This window comes from Symsagittifera roscoffensis, chromosome 6, assembly GCF_963678635.1.
Source record: "Symsagittifera roscoffensis chromosome 6, txSymRosc1.1, whole genome shotgun sequence".
Taxonomy (NCBI): domain Eukaryota; kingdom Metazoa; phylum Xenacoelomorpha; order Acoela; family Convolutidae; genus Symsagittifera; species Symsagittifera roscoffensis.
In genome coordinates, this window is record NC_087067.1 from 2,637,997 (window position 1) to 2,654,139 (window position 16,143).

The following is a 16,143-nucleotide window of genomic DNA, read 5'->3' on the forward strand; positions in this document are numbered from 1 at the left end:
GCAAAAATTGACCTTGAGTCGCAACAAAAAGAGATTCGCTTCACTGAATAACTCCTCCTCCAGACTTGAATATTTCCTCACATGCAAGTCTGGAATGTGAGGAAATACTAGAAAAAAAACTGACTATAAATAGACAGGCTGGATAGCCTTTCATAGATCCTCTGCGAATCACAGAAAAAAAAACTATTATTACACGAGCACTTTGTTTGTTATAGCAATTACCGAGTGGCGAACTGTCTGGCCTACTTTTTGCGATACCTCTCAGCCCAGTATGCTACTGGACCTTGTGTGCTGGTGCTGGCTCTGGACAGATATCTGGCTGTGTGCTGGCCCCATCAAGTCAAGCAGATTCTCACCCGCAGAGTGAGAGTCGCCATCTGCACCACAATCACTCTAATCATTCTCTTCATCGCTATTGCATGTCAGTCTAGCAGCAAAAACTACAAATGCAAATTACAGAAAATATTTCGTGGGAGTTCTAAAAAAAATACGTAAAAAACATGTAGTTTTACATGTTTGGACATGTTTATTACATGCGGCACGCACTTTCTGCCGAGTTTCTAATCACTTGTGAAATTACGTAATTTTTTTCCGTATAATTACATGTTCATTTTTAGAGTGCACTATGACCAGACTCTAGACTGAAGCGACCAAAATTGGGTATTTACAGACCATATGCTGACTCAGTTTTTGAAAACTGAATTTCATTATGGAGAGAGGGGGGGGGTTAGGTGTGAACATTTGACAGTTAAGAGCGCGTTGATTGGTTGACAGTTTCAAACATGCTCAAAGTTATTCAGCCAAAAAACGTTCTTTAAAATGTCGGATTTTTCCAGCAAACTGATTTGACTTATTGTTTCAAAAACTAATGTAACGTCACAATGATACAATGAAGTTTGAAACCCGACTCAAAAGTGTCGCGAAACTGTCTGTCGAAAGCCGCAAACTGTTCTTGAGAACGTGTGGCCGTTATCGGTTTAGGAATGCTTCTATAGTATTTTACTATTAAGTGTACTTTTTGCATTCGATATTCTGCTTTAAAAACTTAAGACCATTTATCCACGAGAGAATGTACAAATAATCGAGCTGTCCAGCTCTTCACGAAAAGTAATTGTTTTTCCCCTAAACGTAAAATAACACGGGTTTTTTGTAATTTTGTTGGGCTGGATAATGGAACCTCAATCTCAAACAACGCATGCGGAACACGATGGGACTCAAACGTCGGACCTTTCGATTGATAGACGGAGAACTTAGCCGTACTTCACCACTGCTCTCAGTCGTTAAATCAATATGAAATTGTTACCGTTTGAGTCAATTCTGCGTGGTTGAAAATTTTTCATCATTCGAACCCCTACCGTTGAATTAACACATGCTTGAAGAGAGCGTTTAAAAAAGATAATGGCAAAATTTTATATGGGAGTGGTTAGCATTACTGATGTGATTAGCATTACAGAACCCAGCTGGTACATACTATCCCTGTATAATTTAGTCAGTTTTTCCGCTTTAGCTGCCGGCCCTCTCCGTGGGTTCTCTTGGCGAGATCTTTTACTACTTCCGATCAATTAGATTGATCATTACGCCACCCATCTTGGTGACCCCTTTTAGCTGCCTCGTAGAACGTCGCGTGGTTTCCCCCGGTCTCTGTTTGCTCGAACCGTTCGTTCCCGATGTCCCCACTCACTCGTTTCCCGAGGATTCGGTCGTGTCGTCCTTCCTACTTTCTTCGCCCTCCGTTATCTCATTCGTCAACTTCGCTCCGCTCGTTATTTGCGCTCGTTGATTCTTGTCGTCGTCTTCGCTGTACTCGTCGCTGCTTGTATCGATTTTCTGTCTCTCGCGCTCCTAGGTCCCGGTTGACATTCGTTCCTTCTGCGTTTGGCGTTTCGGCTATTCTGCTTCCGTCTGTATGCCGTGACGGTATGCCGTGACGGTTGCCGATCTCCGTCGGTATGCGGTGGCGGTTTTTTCGTGAGATTTCGGAGTACGGTGTTTGTCTCTTTTCCATGATGTGCCTCAAACTGTTTTCTTTTAGTTTGGAATGCGGTACAAAAGGCAATGCGCATAACGCCCTTGCTATCATTTTCTTGAGTTTTTGATTGCCGTGTTCCCGTAGGTACGTGAGGACAAAATTTTCATTGAACCGATGGTTCTTTCGACCATACCCGTAGCGCAGTGATCTTTCACCGGAGTTTTTATAAGTTCAATTCCTTCGTAGTTGCAGAAGTTTAATGTTTCGTTTGAAAAGAATCCGGACGCTTGCTCCATATCTACTTTTTTTTGGGTGCCCATGTGTTTCTATTTATTTCCTTAGGAACTTTAGTACCTTTTTCGAAAATTGACTTTAACAAACATAAGCCGAAGGCCAATGTAAAAATGCGTCCACCGCTACTAAGTCATTTTTTGTCGCCCTTTTATGTAATTAACTGGGCCCCAAATTACCAGTTCAACTAAATCGTTCGGTTGCTTCGGGTTGTATGTTGTACCCATGTCTCCCTTTGGTATATCAGGTTTCAGATTTTTACCTTAAAGGCAGTGTTTGTAGAGTTTTGCGGTAGCTGAGAGGTTTCAGTGCATCAGTGGGATCAACACATCTTTCCTAACTGCAAACAATTTGTCCCGCCCGTGGTGATTGTGAGGCAATCTGTTCAGAATTGACGTAGCCAAATCCTTCGGGATCGCCAACAGGTCGTCTATTCAGAAGCAATTTTCTCGTACTGAGAAGTCGTTGCAATGCCGCGCGTAGCACTACCAAGCCGAGTGATAACTTGTGCCCTTGTGTTTAAGTCCCTGATCGCTTCTCTGGTGGTCTTCAACATCGGGTACTTTTCGAGATTGGTCTCCACAAACCTAAAGTCCAAGATTTCAGGGAATTCGAGCTTCTTCTTGATTTTGCAATCCGTTGAGACAATGTATTAGACCCATTTTTCTTTATTACAAGGAATAGAAGAGACCTGGGAGCTGGTGGAGGAACGAGATGATAGTTATCAACTTTTTCGAAGTGTTTGTTTTGGGCTTTACTTTTTCAGGGGGTGTTATTTCGATATCGGAGCCTGAGCTGAGGCTAAGAGGTTGACTCGTGATTTAAGACAACATCTAACTTAAAATATCGTGATTGGTTTGATGCCATGACAATTGTTGAGGTTTTTGGGATCGGGTTTTTCTGGCGAGTTGCGAGTAGACTTTTGACAACTGAGGATTTTGATTGATGTTTAATTGAGCAAATGTATGTAGCTGACTGAGAACAACGCCTGACTTGCGTTGAGCTACATTTGCATAAATCCTTCAGTATGCAAATATCTCGCTTCTAAATGGCTGTCCGTCGGTTGCAAGCAACCACGCCCTCTTTTGAGTGATTATATTTTGGTTTTGAATTTGCATATTCAAATTTTCTTTGATTGCTATGGAATATGAGCCTCTCGCATGATCGAACGCATGTTGGGACGCCTTCAACCGCCGGTGTTTTTTGCATTTTTTTTCACCGTTTGACCCCTAGGATTTAACTGGTCCCGAGGATATAAAGCCTCATTAACCATCCGTATTTTAGCTATTGTAAAACTTCCATCAGAATGACTTGTTTCCGGAGCGGCCGCTGAGGGAAAACGTAAAAGTAATCGACCATGCTCATTTTCGATAGTTGGCGATTATCTACTACAAAATTGTAAGGTAATAAGCGATCTTACCATCGGGTTAGTCTACTGAAAAAAGTTCATTTTCTTTTGGGGACGAACTTAACAAGTTTAATAACGTTTTATGATCCGATCAGACTGGAAAGTATCGCCCGGAAAAATAATTGCAAATTGTTCGGTTACCCATGCTATAGCCAGTAGTTCGAGTTTTTTCGTAAAGAACTTGTTTTCTGCCAAAATGAGGTATGTTGAAGCAAATGATATTAGGTGCCACCTATTCGAAGCGCACTGCTCTGACACGGCCACCAAGCCCTAGCGTTAGGGGCGTCGCAGACTATGCGAGTTTCCCGGTATATAACAAAATTTTCAAGCTGGACCATAATCTTAACCAACCTTTTTAGTTGTTGTAACGCGTTTTCGCACGCCGGAGTCGAGATGAAATCATTATTTAAGCTCAATAACCGCCGAAGTGAAGAAATAACTTCTGCTAGATTCCGTAAAAACTTATGTAGGATCCCGTTAGTGACTTCAACTGTTTTCTAGACTTTGTGGGAGTTAAATTTTTGGCTGCTTGGGTTCGTCGAACCAACGGTGTAATACTGTCTTTCCCGATTTTGAAAACTTGCTATTTACATTCGCTTTTCGAAAGTTCACATTTCAGTAGTTTTAATGTGGCACTAGGTACATGCAGCTTTTAAAGAGTATTGTCGAATAATGCATTGTGTTCGATTTTGGTTCCCTTCGACAAGACGAATATGTCGTCTATAAGAGCGTTCGCTTGAGAGAGTTCTTTGAGAAGGTATCTATAACTTTCTGAAATACCGACGGCCTTGAAGTAAGCCCATAGAACACGTTCTTGAAGCGATATGTTCCCATCGATTTGCCCCCCGCTAATGAAAAATGGCACTGTTCACTGGTTTTTTATCTAGTGCAACTTATCCGTATGCATATGTTGAGTCCAATGTAGTAAAAAAGACATCTCCTGCTTTTCGTTTTGCAATGATTTGACTTATTCCGTCCAGTAATTCATCAATATTTGGCATTTGGTACTTTTTTCTTTGTACTTATTTTTTCAATTCCCTTGATTCTAGTCCTAGTTTTAGGCTTCCGTCCTTCTTTGCTTTGATTACGATTGAAGACAAGAAATGCTTGTCCGAACATTCTTGCAACTTGTTAATGTGTCCTTCCTTAATTAGGCGCGCTATTTTTTTGTTCACCTTATAATGGAGACTCATTGGCACTCTGAGGTCTTTTTGCTCTATTGGGTTTAACGCGTCGAAAAATTTGGCCTTTACCTTTGCGTTCCCTATTATTTAACTATTTTTGAAAAAAAACTCGGATATTACTTACAGAAAAATTTTTGTGATTCGTCTAGCCCCTCTGCACTGTCGCTGTTAACCTCTCCAGTTATTCCCATGACTCCTCCTCTTTGTCCTAGGGTGCCCATCAAGTCGCGCCCAAGGATCAATTGGTGGTTTACTGCGATAATGGACACATTTGCCTGTGTCACCCATCCATTGAATGCGAACTTCACCGCTATTTTCCCCCAGTATATGTATTCGATTGTTGTTGTAATCCAAAAAATTCTTGTCGAATCGGTTGAAGATGTAAGTTTGCTTTTCCTAGTGTTGCTTTCAGATCAGTCATGCACAAGATTGTAACCGGGGACCCGCTATCGACCCAGTGCCGCATTTTCTTTTCCGACACCTCTGCTTGGATTCTAGCACTCAGGTTTTTCAACTCGACTGAATTCTTCATTTGATCGACATTACCATGTAATCGTCGGACCTTGAGAAGATGGATATCTCCTCAGCACCTTCTTGCTGCTGATTGACCCATCCCACTAGCTCCTCTTGCATGTAGCTGCTGTCCACACTGTGTGTGCTTTGATGGTGCTCGTTATCGTCATGGACTAGACCTACTTGTCCTCTTCCCTGCCATTGGTTAGTACTCCGACGCACACCGCTACATGTTCGCTCAAAATGCTCTATTTTCGGCACGCGTTACAAGTTATGCCCTTCGCAGCGCAGTTTGCAAAATGCTCTAACGTAAAGTTTGAGGCATCACAGTTAAAGCAGCGACGGTATCCGGTAACGTTCGCCTCCGGTGCGTATCCTCGTCCCCCGCGCCCTCGGTTTCTGAAGTATCCCACTCCTCTTCTTATTTTACTGACCGGTTCCTGCTTGATGATCATGCGTGGCGGTGGCGATGCTGGTTTCCCCGAGTATGATTTGCAAGGGCGATCTCCTCGTTCGTACCATAATGTGATCCGATAAACTTCTTCTGGCGTCTTCTAGATATTGACAGAACTTGTTGACAATCGGATTCTCCTATGTTTATGATGAAAAAGTCTCTAATATTTTCAGCTGCGTACAAATTAGATTCCAACTCTTTCTCCGACTCCTATTGCTTTTTCCGGATCAAGTCTTTAGTTAGCGCCGCTATCGCCGTTGCGTCCAAAGTAGCATCGAAATAAAAATCATCCGGATCAATATCATACTTAGCAATCATTCCCCAGTGGAATTTGATTATCCACTCTTCCCAATATGTGGGCGGTTCCGGCTTGCGCGCGTCCCAAAATGATATTATGTTCAGTGGGTTCTTCTACCCCACTTTTTTTTTAGCTGACGAGTAAATATCTTTCAATTCAAAAGCAACTGTTTTTTTCAAAATACCTAATAAACTGCACTCTTTTGTTTCAGAGTGCGCCAGACAATATAGCGATCACAAGGTCACCAGCAGCAGGTCCCCAGACGGAACCAATGACTTTACATAACTCAAACTTGTCCCTATATCATTTCATCAAAATAGAGTTATCTTTTAACTTGTGGTTTTTTAGCCTCAAAAATCTAACAGACGGGTCTCTGTATTTTAGCCCCCTAGCTTATTAACGCTAATTGTGTCAAAATTGCAATTTTAAGCAATTGGAAGACATTGGTAAATCTTTGTAGTATACATTTGAGTTTTTTTAGCGTCGGCGATAGTGAGTAAGAATTTGTTGGATGGGGGGAGTACATGTACTACGATGATATGGGGAGACTTGTTGACGAGGAACAACATGGACGGACTTCTGTTCTACCTCCTTCCAGCTTCCATCTCCTGTGTACTCTATTGCATTACGGGATACAGGCTCACACAAATGCGCGGATCTCAAAGGGTCAGCTCACCATTGCTTCTTTTTCAACATCCAACCCCTCTTCCCTCCCCTCCCCCCAACACCCACATTTGAACTCTAATTTTTAAAGACATTTAAAAAAAAAGTTGTCATGATGCAATGAAGTTCTGCATGGGAGCAAATTAACTATCTAATTGTAATAATAATGCAGATAATCATAACATTACTTTCAGGTGAGGTCAATTTACAATCAAATGTGAAATTAATGGCAGCGTTAAGAATAATATCACTTGGGAGAGCGCCATAAGACTAATCAAAGTCTTATGGCGTTCTCCCAAGTGATGTTATTCTGAACACAGTCGTTATTTTCACATTTGATTCTAACTTGACCTCACCTAAATGTAACGGATAGTAGTCCTTACATTTTTTTGCAAAATCGTTTGCAAAACTTGCAACATTCGTGGGCTCTTTTTCCTTTTCCCCCACCTCACACGACCATCATTTTTATAGTGTAACGAGTAATTTTACAAAGTTAATTTTGAACACCAAATATGTTTGTCCTAATTAGTCCGCATGCCAATTTTCATAACGATCGGACAATGTGAACAGTAACTTTACTAGTAAAAAAAAAAAAATGCAGGGGGGGCGGAAAGGAAAAATAGCCCTACTCGTAACCTAAACCTACTCAAATTAACCCTCCCCCCTCACTTTGTCCTCCATCCGCATTTGCTCAAACCCCCTCCTCCTCAATCTCCCCCTCCCCCACTCCCCAACGTTTATCCCTACGCCCACCCCCATGTTTACTAAAGTAGTTTACCCCGGAACCGAACCCCCCAATTTACAGTTTACCCACGGGGAAGGGGAGTTACTCAGTGTGAACAACAAATATTTAACCCCATTCTCCGTTTTAACCCCCTCACTCAAGTTTTTTGTTCCACCCCCCCCCATTTTCTTAACCCCGCTCAAGTTCAGTACACGACGGTGGATTAAACTAAAATGGGGTGGGAGTTAAACTGAGAAGGAGTGAACTGGGTGGGGGAGGGGCGGGGGTAAATTGACGAGCGGTAAACTGTGTGTGTGTGTGTGTGTGTGTGTGTGTGTGTGTGTGTGTGTGGGGGGGGGGTAATTTGGAGAGGGGAGGGGTTGTTATAAGAGGCGATGGAGTTTACGTAGTATAAAAAAGTAGAGAAAATTTAATTAAAATCCTAAGTGAAAAGTAAACAAGTATGAAACGTAATACGTAGCAACTGCACAAAACAAGAAATGAGGTAATTTTTTCTCAGAAAATAAATTATAATCGATTATCATCTATTAAAATGGATTATAATGATTCAAAAATATTATGATTATAATCCACTTTTAATGAATAATAATCGTTTGTACTCGGTTATCATGGATTATGTTGATTAAAAAAATACTAGGTTTATAATCCATTTTTGATGGATTATAATCGATTATCTTTGTAATTTTATTAGTTTTGGCTAAAAAATGACAATTTAAGCGATTATTGTTCATGAAAATCCAGTGCAAGGTGGCTTAAAATTGATGATTCAAATTTAAAAAAAAATTGCGAAAAACATTAAAGGAAACAACTCCACGCAAATTTGCTTTAATGGTTGAAACTGTTTTTTTCTTTGCTTGCAAAGTTAGGTACCTTTTTCTATGAAAATGAGAAACAAATATTGCAAGCTGTTTAGAGGGGTACGATTTTTTAACAGTAGTTGATTGTTTTGGTTCAAATTTAGTGTATTTTGCATAATTGTCGCTAAACAATTTTGAACGAATTTTTTGCAGTTCCTTTTTATCAAAACTTTTGATTAGCATTCACAGAAGACGAGCCCGATAATCCTCGTAACCAACAGTCTCTTCTATAATTGATGTTAATTTTTTGTTTGCACAGGGGCAGATCTAGATTTTTCTCGAGGGAGGTGGGATTTGGATTTTCAAAACCATTTCGAAAATTTTAAAAATTTCGAAATTTTCGACTTTTTTTAAGGTCAATCAAATTAATTTTTTGACCTCTCCCAGAGCTCTAAAAAAAATCCGTTTTGGCCAAAATTTCTGCCCCGCAGGCAAAAGTTTGAAAACAGGCCAGAAAAAAAACGTTTTTGGAAATTTTGGACTAAAAGTTTCCAAAGCTTTAGCGTTTTTTTGGCGAGCGCTCCACTTTCAAAATACCATATTATGGTAACGAAGGTGCCTTACGAAAAGTTTTAGGGTCCGTCAGCCAAAAATTGAAATCTCAAAATAGTACAAAATAGTTGGATCCCTTTGGATCGGCAGGTGGTCGAATCTCTGAGAGGTAGTGGGCGTCCGCCCCCCGCCCCCTTCCCCTGAAAACGCCCTAGTTAGCATACTCATGGATCAATGGAGCTCATCTCGACGTTGGCCACAATATAGCAAAAAGCAAAAATGAGATTGCGAATTTTTCGTTATGCTCAAACCTAAACTGTAGTTTGTTGTATTTAAGGTTTAAGTAGCTGGATCTTTGGTTGAATTTGCCAATTTTTAATCTATTAAAGTTTTTGATGGAAATGTATAAATTTTGGAACTTGAAAAAATTATTTAAAAAAGCTTTGGTAAAATTTTTTTAAATTTGTTTTTGAAAATGGGAGGGCGAGAGATTTTGTGATTAAATTTTTTGTAGTTTTTGCTCCTTTGTTTTACGCACAAGTTCATTATACGCAAAAACCCTCGGAACGGTACGAGTGATATATCATAAAAAAAAACCTTTTCAGTCGTGTTTCGAGCGTCGAAATTCGAGCAATTAAAGCAATCAAGTATCGTTTGATTCATGAAAACTGGTCATTAGGGCTAAGAAAAATTGATTTTAGCAAAACAAAACTAATTTTAAATACTCCATTTACCGCTTCCTAAAAATAAAATCAAATTAGTTGAAAACATTTGTACCTTGTTCATTTTTTCACTGTTTTGTTTGTGAATCACTAAAATCTACGCCTTTGCATACTATAAAAATTTATCCAACAACCCTTTGAAATCTATACTATTTTGCAATAAAAAACTTTATGTTTAATATTATATGATTTGGTCGGAAAACTCATTGCAACTTGCGCAACAACAAGCTATCCTTGTTAGAAGTTTGGTCTGATATAATTTTCAATCAAGTTTTAACGGACATTTCAATTTCAATCAAGTTTTAACCGATTTATAAAAACTGATAATTATTTGATGTGCCCTATTTATATATCCCACCGTCTCGGCTACAGATTTGTTGTCGATCGAAACTACTTGGCCTGGCCTTGAAAAAAAAAAGTTTGAAAATGGGTCTTTATAGCACGTAAAAAAATTCGTTAGAGAACCATCAGTACTTGAGGATCCTAGACAACTAGAATTTCAAAATAAGGTTTTGTGGCGAAAGTCATTCTGATTATTTGATAGAACTAATAACTTCAGGATACAAATTTATTGATATATTTGTATCCTTCTAACGTCCTGGTTAGTTTAGTGATGTCGGCAGGTTTTTAAGGGTTGGCCAATGTTATAGTCTTATGGCGCTCTCCCAAGTGGTGTTATTCTTAACACTGTCCTTAATTCCCATTTGATTGTAACTTGACCTCACCTAAAAGTAACGGATTATAGTCCTTACGTTTTTAGCAAAACCGTTTGCAAAGATTGCAACATTTATGGGCTCTGTATCCTTTTCCCCCACTTCACACGACCATCATTTTCATGGTGTAACGAGTGAGTTTACAAGGTTAATTATGACCGCAAAATATATTTGTCCTAAGTAGTCCGCATGCCAATTTTTGTAACGATCGGACAATGTAAACAGTAACTTTACTAGTACAAAAATTGCAGGTGGGGGCAAGGAAAAAGAGCCCTACTTGCAATCTAAACCTACTCAAACTAACCCTCCACACTCACTTTGTCCTCCATCCGCATTTGCCCGAACCCCCCTCCCCCTCCCCCACTCCCCAACGTTTAACCCTACGCCCACCCCCATGTTTACTAAAGTAGTTTAGCCCGAAACCCAACCCCCCAAATACAGTCCCCCCCCACGGAACAACACCTAGCTATCCCCATTCGAACAAATTTTTTGCATTGCCTTTTTAACAAAATTTTTGATTAGAATTCACAGAAGAGAAGCCCACTGATTCTCGTAATTAACAGTCACTTCTATAATTGATGTTTATTTTTTGCTTACATTAGGGGCGGATCTAGAGTTTTCTTGAGGGGTGTGGGACTTGGATTTTCAAAACAGTTTCGAAAATTTAGTCGACTTTTTTTAAGGTCAATCAAATTGATTTTCTGAGCTCTCTCAAAATAGTACAAAGGGGGGACCCTTTGGGTCGGCAGGTGGTCGAGTCCCTGAAAGGTAGGGGGCGTCCGCCCCCCGCACCCTTCCCCTAAATCCGTCCTGGTTAGTTTACCCCTGGATCAACGGAGCTGATCTCAACGTTGGCCACAATATAGCAAAAAGAAAACACGAGATTGCAAAATTTTTGTTATTTTCAAACCTTATTTGTGGTTTGTTGTCCTTGGCGCTTAAGTAAATTGATCTTTGGGTGAAATTTCTATATAAAGCTGTTAAATTTCTCGATCGAAATGTATAAATTTTGGAACAAAAAAAAATTATTTAAAAAAATGCATTGATAAAATTTTCTTTAATTGATTTTTAAAAATGGAAGTTCGGAAGATTTTGTGTTCAGGTCTTAGTAATTTTTGCTTCGTTGTTTTACACAAAAATTCAGTTAACGCGAAAATCCTTGGAGTGGTACGAGTGATATAGCATATAAGATACTTTTCAGCCGTGATTCAAACGTCAAAATTTGAGCTATTAAAGCGATCAAATATCGTTTGATTTATAAAAAATGGTATTAGGGCTAAGAAAAATTGATTTTAGCAAAAAAAATTATCTTAAAAGCTTCATTTACAGCTTCCTCGCCAAAAAAATTATTCAAAACATTTTGAAAATTTGGTACGGTTTTCATTTTTTCTTCTCTTTTTTTGTTTGTGATACACTATAATTTACCGCCTAGCAGACTATTGAAATTTATCTAACCATCCTTAAAAAAATATGCCAATTTGACGAAATTTTTTTTTTTTGCTTATTTTTATATGATTTGGTCGGGAAATTCATTTCAACTTGCGCAACAACAAGCTATCCTTGTTAGAAAGTTATTTTGATTTAATTTTAGTTAAGCTTCAACCGACACGATTTGTAAAACCTGATAATTAATTGATGAGCCCTAATTATATATCAGGTCAAAGTTGTGATGAAATGCTTGGTTTGAACTATACAAAGGTTAAGAATTGCAAAATTTTGCCAGCTCTTGACCAAAGTTAGGAGTTTTTGAAAAAATCAGATTAGTGTAGGGTGGTTTCCAATCAAAGGTCGGAATCCTCGAACTTCGGTTCCATTCCAACCCACTGTCTCGGCTACCGATTTATAGTTGATCGAAACTACTTGGCCTGACTTTGAAAAAAATTGTTCGACCATGGATCTCTGCAGCACGTTAAAAAAATTGTAAGAGAACCGTCAGTACTCGAGGATCCTAGTCAATTATAAATTTAAAACAAGGTTTTTTGGCAAAAATCATTCTAATTATTTGATAGAACTAATAACTTTAGGATACAAATGTTTTGATTATTTTCCAAAAAAGTGTTTTTTCGCTCTTTATGGAGTGTTATAGACGAGAATTCTCAACGAATATGTTTGAGCATCTAATTTTTGACATGACTATGAGCCATTGGGCGATTTTGAAATTTTTAGAATTATAACATCAGTTTGAAACCATTTACGGTTTATTTTAGGAAGGTGATCATTGAGTTGGATAGTTTAGGGAGAAACTCGTTCGCATGGGGGAGGGTGGTTACTCAGTGTGAACAACACCCACATTTACCCCCATTCTGCATCTTAACGCCCTTACTCAAGTTTTTTGTTCCTAGAAAGATAAACTAGAAAGGGGGGTGCTTGTTAAAAGAGGCGACGGAGCTTACGTAGTTTTAAAAAAGTAGAGAAAATTTAAATAATTAAAGTTTTATGTTAAAAAAAAAAGTTTGAAACGTATAAGGTAGCAACTACATGAAACAACAATTGAGATAATTTCTTTTCAGACAAAAAATTATCAGCGGTTAAAATCTATAATAATGGATTATAATAATTTAAAAATTATAATGATTAGAATCCATTTATGTTGGATTATAATCTTTTATAATCGATTATAATGGATTCTGTTGGCAAAAAATAATAGAATTGTAGTCCATTTTTGATGAATTTTAATCAATTTTTTCTGTATTTTCACATATTCTGATTATAAAATGACCATATAAGCGATTATGGTTCATGAAACTCCAGTGCAGGATGGCTTTAAACTGATGATTAGAATTTAAAAAAAAATTGCCAAAAACATTGAAGGAGACAACCCCAGGCTTATTTAGCTTCAAATTTGCATCAGATTTTCATCATCTTCAGTCTTACTTAAAGAATTTACCTAACTTTTTATGGTTGAAACTGTCGGTTTTTTTGCTTGTAAAATTGCAAGCTGTTTAGACGGGTACGATGTTTTAACAGTAATTGATTGTTTTGATTTAAATTAAGTGTATTTAAATTTAGTGTATTAACTGTCGCTAAACAATTTTGAACGAATTTTTTGCAGTTCCTTTTTATCAAAACTTTTGATTAGCATTCACAGAAGACGAGCCCGCTAATCCTCGTAACCAACAGTCTCTTCTATAATTGATGTTAATTTTTTGTTTGCACAGGGGCAGATCTAGATTTTTCTCGAGGGGGGTGGGATTTGGATTTTCAAAACCATTTCGAAAATTTTAAAAATTTCGAAAGTTTCGACTTTTTTTAAGGTCAATCAAATTAATTTTTTGACCTCTCCCAGAGCTCTAAAAAAAATCCGTTCTGGCTAAAATTTCTGCCCCGCAGGCAAAAGTTTGAAAACAGGCCAGAAAAAAAACGTTTTTTGGCTTTAGCGCAAAAAATGTATTTTTGGAAATTTTGGACTAAAAGTTTCCAAAGCTTTAGCGTTTTTTTGGCGAGCGCTCCACTTTCAAAATACCATATTATGGTAACGAAGGTGCCTTACGAAAAGTTTTTGGGTCCGTCAGCCAAAAATTGATATCTCAAAATAGTACAAAGGGGATCCCTTTGGGTCGGCAGGTGGTCGAATCTCTGAGAGGTAGTGGGCGTCCGCCCCCCGCCCCCTTCCCCTGAAAACGCCCTAGTTAGCATACTCATGGATCAATGGAGCTCATCTCGACGTTGGCCACAATATAGCAAAAAGCAAAAATGAGATTGCGAATTTTTCGTTATGCTCAAACCTAAACTGTAGTTTGTTGTCTTTAAGGTTTAAGTAGCTGGATCTTTGGTTGAATTTGCCAACTTTTAATCTATTAAAGTTTTTGATGGAAAACTATAAATTTTGGAATTTGAAAAAATTATTTAAAAAAAAGCTTTGGTAAAATTTTTTAAATTTGTTTTTGAAAATGGGAGGGCGAGAGATTTTGTGATTAAATTTTTTGTAGTTTTTGCTCCTTTGTTTTACGCACAAGTTCAGTATACGCAAAAAATGATAATGATTAGAATCCATTTATAATGGATTATAATTGTTTATAATCGATTATAATGGATTATGTTGGCAAAAAATACTAGGATTGTAGTCCATTTTTGATGAATTTTAATCGATTTTTTCTGTATTTTCACATATTCTGATTATAAAATGACAATATAAGCGATTATCGTTCATGGAACTCCAGTGCAGGATGGCTTGAAACTGATGATTAGAATTTCAAAAAAAAATGCCCAAAACATTAAAGGAGACACCCCAGGCTTATTTAGCTTTAAATTTGCATCAGATTTTCATCATCTTTAGTCTTACTTGAAGACTTTACCTAAAATTTTATGGTTGAAACTGTCGGTTTCTTTGCTTGTAAAGTTGAAAGCTGTTTAGACGGGTACGATGTCTGAACAGTAATTGATTGTTTTGATTTAAATTTAGTGTATTTTGCATAACTGTCGCTAAACAATTTCGAACGAAATTTTTGCATTTCCTTTTCAACAAAATTTTTTGATTACCATTCACAGTAGACGAGCCCGCTAATTCTCTTAATCAACAGTCTCTTCTATAGATGATGTTAGTTTTTTGATTGCACAGCGGCAGATCTAGAATTTTCTCGAGAGGGGTGTGATTCGGATTTTCAAAACAGTCTCGAAAAATGTGTCGACTTTTTTAAGGTCAATCAAATTGATTTTCCGAGCTCTCACAAAGCTCTCTCTAAAAAGACACCTTTTGGCCAATTTTTCTGCCCCGCAGGAAAACAGGCCAGAAAAAGCGTTTTTTGGCTTTAGCGCTAAAAATGCACTTTTTGGAAATTTTTGAACAAAAATGTTGTTTTTTTTTGGCGAGCGCTCCATCTTCAAAACTAGTATATTGTGGTATCGAAGTAGCCTTTAGAAAAATTTTAGGGTCCGTCAGCCGAAAATTGATATCTCAAAATAGTACAAAGGGGGACCCTTCCCTTTGGGTCGGCAGGTGGTCGAATCCCTGAAGGGTTGGGGGGCGTTCGCCCCCAGCCCCTTTCCCCTAAATCCGCCCTGGTTAGTTTACTGATGGATCAACAGAGCTGATCTCAACGTTGGCCACAATATAGCAAAAAGAAAATACGAGATTGCAAAGTTTTCGTTATATTCAAACCTAAACTCTAGTTTGTTGCCCTTGGCGTTTAGGTAAGTTGATCTTTGGTTGAATTTTCGTTATAAATCTGATAAGGTTTTTGATCGAAATGTATAAGTTTTGAAACTTGAAAAAAAAAATTATTTAAAAAAAATGCCTTGATAAAATCTTTTTTTTTATTGATTTTTGAAAAAGGGAAGGCGGGAGATTTTGTGTTCACGTTTCTAGTAATTTTTGCTTCTTTGTTTTACTTACAAATTCAGTATACGCAAAAGTCGTTGGAGTGGTACGAGTGATATAGCATATAAGATACATTTCAGCCGTGTTTCCAACGTCTAAATTTGAGCTATTAAAGCAATCAAATATCGTTCGATTTATAAAAAATGGTCATTAGGGCTAAGCAAAATTGATTTTAGCAAAACAAAAAATTAATCTTAAAAGCTTCATTTACCGTTTCCTTGCCAAAAAATGTATTCAAAATATTTTGAAAATTTTGTACGGTATTCGTTTTTTTTTTCACTTTTTTTGTTTGTGATTCACTAAAATTTAGGCCTTTGCATACTATAGAAATTTATCCAACCACCCGTAAAAACTATACTCATTTGACGGAAAAAAAAACAAAAAATTTTTGTTCATCTTTATATGTTTTGGTCGGAAAATTCATTGCAACTTGTGCAACAACAAGCTATCCTTGTTAGAAGTTTAGTTTGATTCAATTTTCAATTAAGTTTCAACCGACACGATTAGTAAAACCTGA

General features: G+C 37.8%; 2 protein-coding genes across 3 annotated transcripts in view; both read left to right on the forward strand.

Annotated features, from left to right (window-relative positions):
• Positions 1 to 16,143, forward strand: part of LOC134848127 (copine-5-like) — a 546,303-nt gene that overhangs the window by 255,314 nt on the left and 274,846 nt on the right. The window lies entirely within an intron of this gene.
• Positions 1 to 16,143, forward strand: part of LOC134848439 (galanin-like G-protein coupled receptor npr-9) — a 55,329-nt gene that overhangs the window by 25,475 nt on the left and 13,711 nt on the right. For both annotated transcript variants that reach the window (XM_063865898.1, XM_063865900.1), the window contains exons 4-5: positions 216 to 421; positions 6,599 to 6,783. In XM_063865898.1, the coding sequence (XP_063721968.1) occupies positions 216 to 421; positions 6,599 to 6,783 (391 nt within the window). The remainder of the gene's footprint in view (positions 1 to 215; positions 422 to 6,598; positions 6,784 to 16,143) is intronic.